General features: G+C 60.0%; 2 protein-coding genes across 7 annotated transcripts; one reads left to right on the top strand and one right to left on the bottom strand.

The window, feature by feature from the left end:
* On the top strand, positions 1-2695 carry SDCBP2 (syndecan binding protein 2). The gene is made up of 8 exons (XM_015881981.2): positions 1-451; positions 556-649; positions 811-923; positions 1043-1204; positions 1366-1541; positions 1615-1786; positions 1992-2083; positions 2186-2695. The coding sequence occupies exons 1-8, from the start codon at positions 398-400 to the stop codon at positions 2238-2240; spliced, it is 918 nt and encodes a 305-aa protein (XP_015737467.1). The 5' UTR covers positions 1-397; the 3' UTR covers positions 2241-2695.
* SNPH (syntaphilin) lies at positions 2538-14577 on the bottom strand. Of its 6 annotated transcripts, none has more exons than XM_032448567.1 (6): positions 13749-14577; positions 13210-13258; positions 7895-7972; positions 7009-7209; positions 5840-5989; positions 2538-4827 (listed from the first exon to the last, which is right to left on the bottom strand). In XM_032448567.1, exons 3-6 carry the CDS (start codon positions 7936-7938, stop codon positions 3723-3725), a joined length of 1500 nt encoding a protein of 499 aa, XP_032304458.1. In that variant the 5' UTR covers positions 7939-7972; positions 13210-13258; positions 13749-14577; the 3' UTR covers positions 2538-3722. The 6 variants fall into 6 exon arrangements, with proteins under 6 accessions (XP_032304458.1, XP_015737420.1, XP_015737422.1 ...); XM_015881934.2 differs by lacking the exon at positions 13749-14577 and adding an exon at positions 13348-13457 and having other exon boundaries at positions 7727-7972; XM_015881936.2 differs by lacking the exon at positions 13749-14577 and adding an exon at positions 13348-13457 and having other exon boundaries at positions 7009-7110; positions 7727-7972.
* Positions 14578-14584: the final 7 nt, after the last annotated feature.

Here is a 14584-nt window from a genome sequence, read left to right as displayed (position 1 = left end):
AGCAGGAAGCAGCGACAGAGAGGTTTTGCCTATGGGGACATTTGCCCATCACCCATGGGGACATCCCCCAGATGAGTTTGGGGAAGCTAGAAGAGCCTCCATGGGTGCCTGAGGTAGCCGTCACATCACACCTGGAGCAGGGCAGCTGCTGGGATGCTCGTGCTTATGCTCGTGCCCAGCACGTGCCCCAGCTCCTGGGAAGTGATGGAGGTGGTGGCCTCGGTGACACAGCCCTGAGTCACGTCCCAGGCTGCAGGTGATGCCTGGGACACAGAGCCAGGATTACAGCAAGCCCAGCCCTGTGGGTCCCTGAGGGGTGTTTGGGGCACAGCACCCTGCCTTAAAAAGCCCTGACCCTGCCCTCATCCCATCTTCATCCCATCCCTCAGCAACAGCGATGGCAACGCTCTACCCTTCGCTGGAGGACATGAAGGGCCACCAGGTCCTGCAGGTCAGTGTCTGCTCATCAGCGCTATGGGGGCGATCAGACCCATTGGGTGCCCATGGTGATCCCAAGGCAGGGGCTGTACCTCAAACAAACCCCATCTCCCCCAGGCTCAGGCGGCTGCTGGGATCAGCACCCCTGCCACCACGGTGCTCACCGAGAAGCCGAAGCTCCCGGAGAAGCCAAAGGTCACCTCCAGCACCGGTAATGTGGGGTGTGGTGCCGAGGGGCTGTTTGGGGTGGGGATGTGGGGGTGTCCACATGGTGGGGGCTCAGCTGAGGCCCCCAGCAGCTCAGTGCATGGGTAGGGGGTGGGGTGTGGGGGTTTCTCGGCTCATCCCATGGGTCTCTCTCTGTATCTGTAGTGCCCTCAGCACCACCTGCACTGTACCCCAACCTGGCTGAGCTGGAGGATTACATGGGGCTGGCGCTCTCCAGCGAAGAGATCCAGAAAAACCTCTTCCCAGAAAGCAGCACTGTAGGTTGAGGGCTGGGGGACCCCTCCCATAACCGCATCCTGCCTGGGGAAGGGACTCATTGTCCCTTGAGGGCTGATGTGTGACCCTATGTCCCTGCTGATCCCTGGCTCCATTACAGGCGCTGACCCCCATCGGACCCCAGCCGGGGCAGCTGGTTGCCCCACTGAGTGGGAACAGTGCGGGGCTGCGGCGGGCAGAGATCAAACCAGGTGTGCGGGAGATCCACCTCTGCAAGGATGAGCGGGGAAAGACGGGGCTGCAGCTGAAGAATGTCGACCAGGTGAGGGCTGGGCTGGTGGGAGGCAGGGCGAGGTGTGCCACTGCATGGCCCATATTGCATGGCCCATATTGCATGGCCCATATTGCATGGCCCATATTGCATGGCACATAGTGCATGGCACATAGTGCATGGCACAAAGCTCAGCCTCGCTGTGTCCCCAGGGGATCTTCGTGCAGCTGGTGAAGTCCAACTCTCCGGCGGCGCTGGTGGGGCTGCGCTTTGGTGACCAGATCCTGCAGATTGATGGCAAGAATTGTGCAGGCTGGAGCAGTGACAAGGCACAGCGGGCACTGAAGAAGGCGTCCCCGGAGAAGATCGTCATGGTGGTGAGGGACAGGTGAGCGGTGCTGGGTGGGTGCTGTGCAGTGCTGCTGTGTGTGGGGCTGGCTCTGACCCCGCTGTCCCCATAGGCCATTCCAGCGCACTGTCACTGTGCATAAGGACAGCACTGGGCACGTGGGTGTCGTGGTGAAGAAGGGGAAGATCGTGTCTCTGGCCAAGGACAGCTCTGCTGCCCGCAATGGGCTCCTGACACACCACTACATCTGTGAGGTCAATGGTCAGAACGTCATCGGCATGAAGGTATGGGCACAGTTGTGTCACCTGCTCCTGTCCCCATGGCACAACTGAGGGCAGCCCTGCAGTTGGCACAGGGTTTTTGGGTGCAGACTGTGGACTTGGAGCCATGTGGGTACGGCTGCTTTGGGAGGTGCAGGGAACCCCAAGTCGCCCTGGATGCAAAGTGGGGCTGTGTCACAGCGTTTCATGTTTACCCCTCCTTCCACAGGATAAGCAGCTGATGGAGGTGCTGGCGGGAGCAGGGAACGTCATCACTCTGACCATCATCCCCGCTGTCATCTATGAGCACATGGTGAAACGGTGAGATCCGTGCTCCCCCTATTCCCTGTCTCCTATCAACAACCCCCCATAGTGCCCCCAGGGGACCCTGGGGCTCCCCCTGACCCCTTTCCCCACGTGCAGGTTGTCACCAGGACAGATGAAGTCGTCCATGGACCACTCCATCCCCGACCTCTGATGTCCTCACTGCTGTTCCAGCACCCAGGGGCACATGTTGGTGCAGCCTCCCCACAGCCGAGCCTGGAAGAGGTGAGGGGACTCAAAGGAAATGCTGGAGGTTCCCCTTCAGCCCCATAAAAAGAACCCACGGGAGCTACTGGTGCAGCACCATCCCATGTCACCCAGCTCTCAGCACATGGACCAGGGTTGGGGAACGTGCCCCTGCCCCCAGTGCCTCTCCTTGTCCCCATGTCCCCCCCATACCCTCCATATCCACCCCAGGGCAGATGCCCAAGGCCGTCTCCAGCGAAGCAGACACAGACCCAGCGACGTTTATTACATCCACTGCAGTACAGGACAGCGGAAACGAGAGAAGGGGCTTAGGAAGGGGAGGAGGTTTACATCTCTGTTGGGTTTTTTCTTTTTTTCCACTTCTGTATTTAAAAAATATATAATATAGCTTTGTCTTTCAAATATAACGTTACATTTATTTCTTGGCTAAGCTTTGGATAGTCGGACAGACGCGTACACGGATCCACAAATACATTGCACGAGAGGTTAGAGCCCAGGGCTGCTCCCACTGCTGCTCCCCCAAACACTGCATGCAGTGCCAGCCCCCGCCCCATGGATATGGGGGGCTGTGGGGGCACAGCGTCCTGCGGTGGGGGAGGTGGGGGGGACACCATTGCTTCAAGTCACAAGGAAGCTGCAGACATTCGCGGTGGGGGCTGGGACCCCTCGGTACACCCAGGGGCAGCCCCTGCTGTGACCAATCTTTGCTGTCTTTGCTTTTCCAATCAAATAAAACAAATAAAACAACCCACCCTCCCCCCCAAAAAAGGCATTTTGCAGTAGTCTGTGTGTCCCGTTCCCCCTCCTTGCCCGTACCCCTAAGAAAATAGGGTTTGGGCTGGGAGGGGTGGACAAGGATGCACCCAAACCAAGAGGTGCCCCGTCCCACAGCCCCAGCTGTACCAAAAGGAAATGAAAGTGAATATAGTGCAAAGCAAATGAATGAACGGATCGGACGGCGCTGCGGGCGGCTCAGCCTTGCTCGGGTGTGAGGTATATCCAGTTCCATCCCATTTCCACCCTCGGTGTCCGGGGTGTTCCCTCCTGGTCCTCCTGCACGTCCCGTTGTGCAATGCTGCACCCAGAGCAAGGAGTGTGCCTGGGGAGGGGGCCGGGCTGCACCCATCGCAGCCCCCATCCCGGTGCTGGGCGCCTCCTCGCCATCACCCGCTGCAGCCACGTCGCCGGGTCCGTGTGCGGACAACGGAAAGGAAAGCGAAGTGCCCAACCCTCGGCATCCGTGGGGACAAAGGCTCGGGGCAGCGCGCCCACCCTGCGCCCCTTTTGACTCCACCCCAGGGGGCTGCACGAAGAGCAGAGCGGACGGAGCGCCACGTCCCCCGGCGCGGGGCTCTACAATCAGCCGTCGGCTCCATGGGGTGGGCTGGGGGGCTGCACGGGGCGCAGGGCGAAGGTGGGGGGGTGGGGGTCAGGGCTGCGCTCCGCCCCCGGGGTTGTGGCTGCTGACGGCGCGGCAGCCCATCCTGCGGATGGAGTGCAGGGCCACGGTGCAGCAGCCGCGCAGCAGCGAGCTGATGTTGTAGATGGGTTGGCCCTGGCGGCGCTGCGAGCGGCACAGCCACGCCACCGTGGGCACGGCCGGCACCACCACGGCCAGCAGATCCACGATGAAGTGGCGGCTCCAGTAGCTCTTGGACGGGGTTCCGTCGCAGCCCTGCTCCGCTGTCGCATCCTCCTCGGGCGCGCAGGCGATGGACACCGAGGGGCCGGCGCTGGGGGGCTGCTGCACGGTGGGGTTGTGCGGCACCTCCCCGTCCTCGGGCTCCAGGTCCATTCCCCCGGCGGGGTTCGGCATCTCGCAGCCCGGCGCCACGTCTTCCATCTCGGACACCCAGACGGAGGTGGGGCTGCCCAAACTGCACGCTTGGGATTTCATCACCTTCTCCAGGAGGGTGTCCAGGTCGGGCTGGCAGTGCGCAAAGTCCGTCTGGATGGCTCGCTCCTGCATGCAGCTGGCCTGCACGCCCGCCTCCACTCCGCCCCGCAGCCCCAGCAGCTTCTCGTAGGTAGAGCTGGGGGGCAGCCGCCCGCAGGGCTCCCCCCCTTCCAACAAGTCCGGGCGGCCGGGGGCTTCGTCCCCCCCTGCAAAGCCGCTGTCGGCCCCTTCGTCCACCGAGATGGTCTGCGATCCGCCCGCCGTGCGCTCCCCGGCCGCCTGGTCGCTCAGCTTGGTGTATGTGGAGCTGCGGGTGAGGGATCGCGCCGGGGACCCCCCCGCCGACTCAGCAGCCCCCTCCTCCTTCAGCCCCGCGCCGTTCTGTGCCACCTCCATGCTGTGCAGCAGCGTCTCCAGCTTCTTGTTCTGGATGTTGATGTCGACGAAGTATTTCTGCAGCCCCTTGTCCTTCTCCAGCAGGTTGTTCTTCACCGTGTCGATCACCTGCTTCAGCTGCTTGATTTCCTTGCGGGCCTCCTTCAGAGCCAGCTGGGCCTCCACGCGGTGGCACTCCTCCTCGATCCAGTCCTCCTGCATCCGCGACAGCTGCGTCTTCAGGTCCTCGATCTCAGCATCCCTGCAATGAGATGGGGGCAGGCACATTGGCATCACCGTGGGCCCTGCTGCACCAGGAGCAGGAGGCCCTGCAGTCCCCACAGTGGTTCAGAGCAGTGATTTAGGGTAAAACCACCTGGGAAAATCCACTTTTAGGACACAGGGCTGTGCCCAGGGATGCCAGCAGTGATGCCCAACCAGCTCCCAAGGGCAGATGTGGCCTATAGGGACATGTTTCTGTGGACACGGTGGGGATGGGTTGATGGTTGGATCCAGTGACCTCAGAGGTCTTTTCCAATCTCAGTGACTCCATGTGGGCATGGTGGAGATGGGCTGCTGGTTGGGGCTGATGATCTTAGAGATCTTTTTCAACTCTGATGGCTCTACAATCACGAGGAAGAAGAGGAGGTTCAAGGAGAACCCACTGCTCCCTACAGCTCCTGAAAGGAGGTTGGAGCAAGGAGGGGTCAGCCTCTGCTCCCAGGTAACAGAGATTACCTGGGTGGGAGGGGGAGGTGGTGGCCTCATATTGTGAGGGATGGCCAGGTTGGGTGTTAGGAGAAATTTCTTCTCCAAAGGAGTGGTGATGCAGTGGCAGAGGCTGCCCAGGAGGATGGTGGGCTCACCAGATGGTGCTCCAGATTCATGGAGATGTGGCACTGTGGTCAGTGGGCACAATGAGGTTGGGCTTGGGGATCTTGGAGCTCTTTTCCAAGCTCGATGACTGTGATTCTAAGGGCTGTGTGGGGACATCAGGTGCCCACGGTGGCTGGCTGGCAGCTGGCAGGGCGGTGAGGACGTGCCTAAGCCCTCAGAGGAGCAGATGGAGCTCAGCCACTGCGTGATGCTGACATTCAGAGAAACCGTGGGAGAGAAAAACCAGCCATGAAGGGAGGAGCGCAGTCAGCTCCGGTGAGCACGCCAGGCTCTGCAGCCCCACCAGCTGCTCTGCGCTGTGGCAGTGAATTCAGATTTGAAGAACATTAAAAAGGAAGAGCCGTGTGCCCACAGGAGCCCTGCCAGCCCACACCTACCTGTCCTGCAGCCGCTCCTGAGTGTCCTTCAGGCGGGCCTTCAGGTGTCGGATGCACACCTCCTTCTGCTGCAGTGGGGTCAGGTACTGCTCCGGTGTCGGTGGTTTGATGCCATGGTTGTCACTGCACAGGTTGTATTTGGCAGAACGCCTGCGGGGACATGGCTGTCACCCAGCTGCTGGCACGGGGCTGTGCTCCCCATGGAGATGCCACACACACATTGCCCAGAGCAATCCCTTGGGGAATGGACCATGAGCACAGAGACCCCAAACTGGGGTCAGTCCCACCAGAGGTGGGCAGTGGGGTGGGCTATGGTGAAGCAGGTCTGAGCTTCCCATGCATCCCAGGCTGCTGCTGCAGCTCTGGAACCTCTCTGTGTTGCCACCAGCACAGCTGAGGTTGATGGATGTCTTTGGGCATCAGCCCAGGGCAGCTCAACAAGCATGGGGCAGAGAGGGAGGGGAGGAGAGAGGCTGCTGCTCCATGGCTGCATGCTTGGCTAGGGAGCAGGCACAGAGCTGTGCACGGCTCCAGATGCTCATGCCTTGCAGGAGGCTGCACCGAGCCCCAGCACAGCAGGGTGGTCCCAACCCTCTGCATTGCAGCAGAGCAAAGCCCCCATGCACTGCCATGGCACAGCCCAAAGCTGCCAGGCATCATGCAGGCAGCCCTGCAGTGCTGAGCAGAGAGAAGCAATGTGTCGGGAGCAGCCAGGTAGGATGGTGGTCTGGCAGTGCTCTGTTTGCTGTCTGACCCCACCATTTCCTTCCAGATGCAACACCACCTCTGGCAGCTGGAACACAGGGATGAGCCTCACTGCCTGGAGCAACACGTGGGCAGCCCAAAAAGCCCCAGAGGCAGCGTTCCAGGAGAGCAATGAGCAGAGGCAGGAACGCATGCAGCGCACAAGTCACAGCCAGGGCAGGACAGGAGGGATGGGCACGGAGCTGGCAGGAAGGTGACAACGGGGAGAAGACATAATGACAGCAATAGAGGAGTCGTGGGGGCTCAGCAGCCCCTCCGGCAGCTCCGAGCACAGCAGCACGGCCTCATCCTGCAGCCCCTGTGCTCCTACCCCATGGCGTGTAGGCACCAGGGCCAGCGCTGCTCCCCCTGCCCGGGGTACCCCCAGGGGGACAGTGCCCACGGGGCTGCGGGCGAGGGGTTACCTTGGGGTGGGGCTGCTGTCGCTGCCCTTGTAGGAGCCAGAATTGCTGCTGCTGCTCAGCGAGGAGGTGCCGTAGGTGTCCCTCCCGGGGGGCGAGGGGCGCCTGGAGGCAGGGAGAAGAGGCTGTGTCTCAGGCCGAGTGGCTGAGGGCGCTGACGACTTAAAGAAGGAGGCAAAACCACTCCGTCCATAAAGCCCGCGACTGCCAACCACCGCACCGAGAACACACAAGACAAAAGGACAGAACAAACAGCGGGGATCAAAATGGCACGGAGACGGTGACGGGTGTGAGGGTGGGGGTAGGGGAGCCCAAACCCACCCGCTCCAATACACGGGCACCTGCACGGCATCCCCATACCCAGGGACTGGGAGCCCCCAGGAGAGAGTCCTGAGAGTGGGATGGGGTGGGCAGCACCCACACATGGGCACATCTGCCCCCTCTCTACTGTCAGGAACTAAAGAAGTGCAGCCCAGGGTATGGAAACACTCGGAGGGGAATAAATGCTTCCTCCCTCTCTTTATCCCTATTGTCTGCTATTGCTACGGCTCAATGAGAGTCTTTCCAAGGGCCAATGGGCATCGCTGCCCAATCCCAGGGCTGCGTGGGGAGGGGACATCCATCAACACTGCCTTAGGAGGACGGGACCAAGAGTGGATCCTGGGGCAAAGAAATGGATCCCAGGACTGCAAGATTGGTGCCGACTGCGGCAGACACATACAGAGACGGACGGGTGCTGTGCTGGGGGTGCTCCATGCGGGGTCGGGGAGCTGTGGGCAGCATCCAGCGACATGCAATGCCCCGAATCCTCAAAGCTGCATCCCCAGGCTGCTTCCTGCCCTGCTGTGGCCCTGGATGGGCACCGCTGCTGCTCCCTGTGCGTATTCACCTTCGTGATCCGGTAGATGAGCGTCTGCTCCCCGGCAGAGACATGGCCGTGGTGCCGCGGGTCCTGGGCACAGGGGAACTGCAGGGGAAAAGCAATAGAGAGAGGAGATCAAATGGGGAAATCAGAGCCCACCAGCTGCTGTGTGAGGCATTGATGCACTCCTTGGGTCACCTCTATGGGACTGTGCCGTGATCCCATGGCCCAGCTGCATCACAGTGCCATGCTCAGGGTTGAAGCTTTACTCCCTTCATAAGGCAAAGCACAACCAACCACCTGCACATACATTCCTTAGGCAGAAACACCCATTCCTGCCCCTTGCTGCATCCTACCCCACTCTGCTGCCCCTGCTATGGGCCACCTGCTGCTCTCTCTCTCATTAATTAATCCCGAATTGCCCATTCATCATCGACATCAGGTGAGGAAGCACAGATCCCTGCTTGATGCGGCAGCAGCTGCTAATCCCATGAGAAGCACAGATCTCATCTGCCTGAAAATAAATAGGGCAGATCCCGAGGTCTGCAGCTCCAGCAGCTCTGGGCCCACGTGAGGATGCATGGGAACTGCTGCAGAGGAGGATTGCTATGGACAGCATCAGCTCTGCACATCCATGGCACCAAGCAGTGCTGCTGCCCTATGGCACTGACAGCGTGCTGGGAACAGCTGGGCATTGCATTGGCACCCCCCCATCCTGCACATTCCAGCTCCATTTGTCCCAGATCTCAGCAGCTCCAGCCCACAGCAGCTCCAGCAATAGTCCCCCTGATAATCGATGGGTGGCTGGGACCATTAAGTGCTGCTCGGGCTCTGGGCCAGGGCAGGGAGAGAAGTGGGGTGAGAGGGGAGGAGGGAGCTCTGCCAGCCCTGATGGAGCCTTTTGTGTTAGAAATCTCAGATTGTCTCCCCAAGGATAACTTCTGTCCATGCTCACAGTGCTCTCCTTTCCCCTGGGTTCATACCTGCCTGTATCCCAGCATAGGGCACCAATGAGCTCAGTGAGCCAGAGCAGCCCTACAAAGGGGTCCCAATCTCTGGGCTCGGGGGGGTCACAGCGATGGGAGGAAGCCCTGGGAAGGGGCAGCAGCGCTTTGTGCTGCAGGATCAGAGCTCCCGGATCAGCAGCGTGCGGCTGCGGGGCTTTGCAAATGCAGCAGCATGAATCAGCATCCAGCAGAGCCCGGCCCCCGGCAGCGCGTGCTGCAGCACAGCCTGGCCCCATGCATCACCACCGTGCTGCCTTCGGGCCGAGCTTTGCGGGATTTGCAGTCACAAAGGTGAACTCCTCGCTCTTTCACTGCCCCGAGCGCTGCGTGCCGATCCGTGCCTGCCCCACAGCGCCAGGCCGGCTCCTGCTCTTCCCATTGCCGGCTCCCATTCCCACTCCTGCCTTTCTCATCCCCCGTTAGCGCACAGCAAAGCTCAGCTCAGGAGGGAGCCCTTGGGTGCACGTAAACCCAATGCACGTTCCCCCTGCTCAGGCTGCTGGGTGCCCTCCTGCACCGCACCGCCTTGGTTCCCATTGCTGGTGATAAAGCAGCGCTCTCTTTGTTCTCAGGAAATCCATAGGCTGCTTTTCCATCTCCTCAAAAGCCACACCGTGCCCACGGGCTGCCAGGACGGGCAGGTCTGGCAGACAGACAGACAGACCTGCACATCCTTCCCACCTACACTGCTACGCTTTGCCTCTGAGGGCGGAGGTAATTGCTTATTTGCACTCGCAATTAGCGCAGCCGTGTGAACCCGGATGAGCAGCTACAGAAACCTCACCGCCAAGGAACGGGAAAGGCGAGGTGATCTGATCACATCTGAAGCGCAACAGAGGGAAACGCGGCACAGCTCTCTGCTTTCTGCATGCTTAGTGCCTGCTGGCAGCTCTGCTGCAGAGAGCAACAGGGATTCAGGAGGAAAACAGCAAAGGGATGGAGCTGCCACTCTGCTGGTAGGACCCACGTCCTGGCCTGAGCTGAAATGCTGAGCTGCAGCCTGGGTGGGAGCTTCCCAGCATGGCAGACAGCCCACAGCAGCAGCTCTGGCTGCTCATCCATTAGGCATTAGGAAAAACACACAGAGAGGAAATGGAAAGCATTCAAAGATAAATGAGAGGGTCCCAGAGCGCGCTGTGAGCTCTCCAGTCAAGAAGACAATAGCAGGGGAGAGGCAAGGAGGAATCAGGAGCAGGTCTGTAATGGGGGGAAATACCCAATAAATGCGGTTCCTGGAAGGGGTCAAAGCAAAGCTGCAAGGATGGGCAGGAAGAAGAAAAGCCTAAAAGTATTGGGGTGCAAAGCAATCCAAGCTGGGTATGGCACAGCAGCAAAACACCAAGAACCTTAAAAATGAACATCAGGAGCTGGGGCAGCAGGAGGGGAATCAGATCTGGAGCACCCGGGGGGTTCCTGCTGGAACCAACCAACAGCAAAATCCCCCACTGAGCTCCCAGCACGACCCTGCTCCCAATACACAGCACCCCACGGCCCCCACCAGCACTCCCCCCATCCTCACACCGGCTGCTTTCAGCCATCATTGCTTTGGTAGCACTCCGTATCTGCTGTGCTCAGCAGCGGGCAGTGCTCCGCTCCATGCTGACGGTGCACGGGCAGCAGTGCCAGGCACAGCCCCCCCCAGAGACCACGCAATGGAACGGAGTGAAGCGAGGGGGGTAGGCAGAGCACTCACAGCTCAGCCCTGTGCTGCGGGGGAGGGTTCCCCCCATCAAGGTGAGCGCTCAGCCTTGGTTTTGGGGTCGGTGCTTCGCAGGGAAACACATCAGGATGGAACAGGGATGGATGCTGTTGTGGCTGGACTGTCATTGCTCTTTAGGCTTCCTGCATGCAGCAGGACCCCGGTGACCATTGCCTCTGAAGACCCTCAGCTCCTTCCTCAATGGGTTTTGCTTCTGCACATTGCTCAGATACCCCACTGCCCCCACTCCCATAAGACCGGCCGTGCCCTGTCCCACCAGCTCATCCTGCCCTCACACGGAGCACACAGAGACAAGCAGGCTCCACACTAACCTGGCTGCTGCAACAGCCTCCTGCCCCTCTGCTGCCTTCCCCATCCACTCAGATTTCCCCATCTGCTGCTTCTTTTGTTGGGGTTCCCATGGCTGCCCACTGCCAAACCCCATGGGATGCTCTGGGATGCCCCCAGCCCACCTGCCAGGTGGGTCCATCCCATTCCCATCACTGCTCCTGCTGATCTGGGACAGCCACCAGGTGTACCTCCATGCAGTGCCTCTGCTATGTGTCACACAGAGCCCCAAACAGCTGCAGATGTGGCCTCATATGGGCCCATCCCATAAGCAGCCCCAATCCCTCAGCACAGCACTGGGACACTCTGGGGCTGGCACAGCTCACCAGGCCCCATTTGGACTCACCTAAATCCCCCAACCTCCTCATTTCCCTTGCCATGTTCTGCATGGGAATGCTGTGCCACGGTGACCCTGAGCAGCCCCAGCACTGTCCCAGTGTGACCCCCAGGGCCACGTCAGCCCCCCACAGACATCCCCAATGAATGCAGAGAACAAAAAGGGGCGGCAGATCACAGCTCCACTTCCACAAGGAACAAACCCGCCTCCGGAGGAGCCCTCACTGCCTGTTCTGTGCTGACTTTGCTTTCCCTTCACGCTAAAAATAAAGGAAGTGCAAAACAACAGCAAACAGCCACAGACTCGATTTGGGATGGAAGGCCACGGCCTGGCAAACAGCAGCAGTGCCAGGATCAGGGCAGGGATGGAAGGGACTGGGATGGAGCTGGTTGGATGTGGGGCCAACATAGAGGTGGATGGACACACAGCCTCAGCCTGCAGACAGACAGACAGATGGATGCAGCTTGAGGTCACATCAGAGCAGAGCACTCAGGGCACGAGCGGAGACACAACGTGTGGAGCATTTACTCAGCACCACCAGAAAAATCAATCCCGCTATGAGCCGGCCCCTCACACGGGTATTTTCTCCTTTCATTCTCCCTTGTTTTGTTACAAAACGCTGAGCTGACACCCGGAGTTTGCAGGAAAATAGAGGCCATTGGATGCCACGCTCTGCAGCTTATCCCTCCCATGAGGAGAGCATCGTGACAAACCCTGCAGCAGCCACAGTGAGAGCAGCATTGCGACCCAGACCTGATGGTCACGGCTGTGGGTGCACAGTGCTCCCACCACCCCATGCACCCACACAGGAGGGAGAGGGAAACCCTCCTTCAGGGCAGGAGGGCAGAGACACAGACGATGGGTTCATCCTCCAGCACAACAGACACCTCTCCCTCCCAGCACACACAGCTGCATCATGGCAGTGGTGGGGCTGCCCTCACCCCCACCCACCCCAAATAGGGTCCCCACGCCTCTGCACCATCCCATTTAGTGCTGTGTCCCATCTCCTGTCCCATCTTGCTGCAACACCCCCTGCTGCGTGCACACATCTGCAGGCACTGCCCTCCCTGAACCCAAGCAGAGACCCCAAAGCCCTGCAGATGTTATCTTTGCTTCCTTGCACAAGGTCACAACACAGCCTATGCATTACCCAGAGCAAGGTGAGAGTGCTGCTGTTTTACAGGCACATCCAATGCACAGCAGTGGGTTTGTGTGTGACAAGCAGGCAGCACTGACCTTGCAGGGAGAAGAGGAAAGGAGAGCACAGCTCATCAATCTGCTCGTGTGCTTTCCATCCCTTTGGAGACGGAGCTTTAAGCCATTAAGTAATCGAATCTCAATTGCACAGCAGCTCCAGCTCCTGCAGTGCCCCATAGTGCTGGGAGGCACAAATGGGCTCTGCATGGAGCAGGTGTAGGTCTGGGGCATGTAAGGAGGGTCTGGTGCATGCATGTAGGGTGTGTCTGGTGCATATGGTGTGGGACTGGTGCATGGAGGATGGGGCTGATGTGCCCAGTGGGGTTCTGGTGCATGGAGAGTGGGTTTGGTGCATAAGTGGGGTTCTGGTGCACGCCATATGGGTATGACGCATGTCATATGGGTACGATGCATCAAGGGTGGGTCTGGTACGTGGGGTGGGGGTGCACTGCCGGGCCAGCCACCACAGTACGTGCCATTCCCACTGCAGAGGCCCGGTGCATGCAGTAGGGCTCCAGTGCCTGCATGGCTGCTCTGTGGGCTCAGTGCAGGTGTGTGCAGTGCGGGGCTGCTGCATGCAGAGCAGGGCTGGAGCACACATGACGTGTGTCCGGTGTGTGCCATGGGCTGTGCTGCAGGCCTGGTGCACTGCCCTCCCCGAGCACCCTCTGCCTTTCAAACCCCCCCAGCACACACAGCTCCCCCCCATCCCCAAGCCCCCAGAGCAGACCCCTGGTGCCCCCTCCCTGCTCACCTGCGCGGGGCCCGCGGCTCCAGGGGGCGGCAGCGCCGGGCTCAGCGACCTGAAGGGGAAAGGAGAGAGCGGGTGATAAGCGGGGGGGGGCAAGGAGAGGGGCCGGGACCCCCCCCACCATCCCGCGGCCTCCATCACCTGCGCCGGCCTCCATGGGTGCGGCGGCGAAGGGAGGGAGGGATGGAGCCGGCAGGGAGGGATGGAGGCAGGAGGGAGGGAGGGATGAGCGTCGCAGCTGCGTAATTTGCCTCTCTCTGCTCTGCGCTCTTAAAGCGACGGCAGCCCGGGTGCCCCCCCGCGGGGTTTCCCTGGTTTCTATAGTAACTCCCCCCCCAAAAAAAAAGCAGGAAAAATAAAAAGCCGGGTTTCCAGACCCCTCCGCACCCGCCCAGCCCCGCTAACGGCGCACGGCAGTAAAGCAAAAAAGCTTCGATTCATGGCAGCTGGAGCAGAGCGGGGCTGCGGGGCGAGCCGGGCTGGGGTGCGGGCAGGTGCACTCAATGCAATGGGAAACGTGAATTTGTTCCGTGGTTACTCACGGTGTTACCCGCACGATGCCATCCAGAGCCAGATGAACCTTCTCTAACGATGGACGGAGCTGTACCTGGGGCGGGAGGCTGCGCTCTGCCTCCCAGCACGGAGCATCAATCGCCGCAGCCCAGCGGGGACAGCCCGGTGCTGCAGCTCCGTGCTGCTCAGCCCGGCGAGGTCTATGGATTTAAGGAAGGAAACGGTTCTTGAGCTGGCAAGGTTAGAGCGGGACGTGCTCCTGGATCCAAGTCACAGCCCAACCTCGGAGCACACCTGACCAAGAAGAAAAACCAAGCCCTTGTTTAGCCCATGCACACTCAGAGCAGCACCAACACGCCGAGCTCCCTCTGCCTGCGCAGACTCCATGTGTGACTCCCCGGCTGGTTATTTTGGAGTTCTGACAAACCTGTTTTATAAATACGCTCGTCTTTCTTCCTCTGCTATTTGCAGCGAGGTTTGCACCTCATTTATTCTGCCACACAGGCTGCTTTCAGTGCGTGTATATCCTGCCAACCTGCCTCTGGTTTATTCCTGCTCGCCTTCTGCTCTCCTCCAGCCTCCTTTTGTTTCTGCAGCTCCTGATGAATCCAGTGCAAAGCCTCAATCTCTGAAACAGCAGGTTAATGAGTTCTCACGTTGGCTGCCACCAGAGCTCCTCTCCCTGGTATGGCAATGGCAGACGCGATGCAGGCAGCAGCTCTGCTGCAGTGTACGTTCATTTCAGGTGCCTTCAGAGGAAAGGAATGGTTTCTCCTCCTCTCCCTGGCCTGTTCTTTGTATTGTTTCCCTCCTGACTCCTTATGGAGTTGAGCACCACCATTAGCAAGGCTGGGCACACAGGGCT

This window comes from Coturnix japonica, chromosome 20 (genome assembly GCF_001577835.2).
Source record: "Coturnix japonica isolate 7356 chromosome 20, Coturnix japonica 2.1, whole genome shotgun sequence".
Lineage (NCBI taxonomy): Eukaryota > Metazoa > Chordata > Aves > Galliformes > Phasianidae > Coturnix > Coturnix japonica.
The sequence above is the reverse complement of the archived record's forward strand: the minus strand, read 5'-3'. Positions and strand labels throughout refer to the sequence as shown.

Bases quoted from the DNA above. Each gene is read 5' to 3' on its own strand.
- SDCBP2 (XM_015881981.2), top strand. From the start codon at position 398: ATGGCAACGCTCTACCCTTCGCTGGAGGACATGAAGGGCCACCAGGTC. The intron at 452-555 runs GTCAGTGTCTGC...CATCTCCCCCAG, and splicing joins AGGGCCACCAGGTCCTGCAG to GCTCAGGCGGCTGCTGGGAT. The intron at 1,787-1,991 runs GTATGGGCACAG...CTCCTTCCACAG, and splicing joins AGAACGTCATCGGCATGAAG to GATAAGCAGCTGATGGAGGT.
- SNPH (XM_015881934.2), bottom strand. From the start codon at position 7,788: ATGCTGCCCACAGCTCCCCGACCCCGCATGGAGCACCCCCAGCACAGC. The intron at 7,210-7,726 runs GTATGTGTCTGC...GGTGGTTGGCAG, and splicing joins CACAGCACCCGTCCGTCTCT to TCGCGGGCTTTATGGACGGA. The intron at 4,828-5,839 runs GTAGGTGTGGGC...ATCTCATTGCAG, and splicing joins CAGGAGCGGCTGCAGGACAG to GGATGCTGAGATCGAGGACC.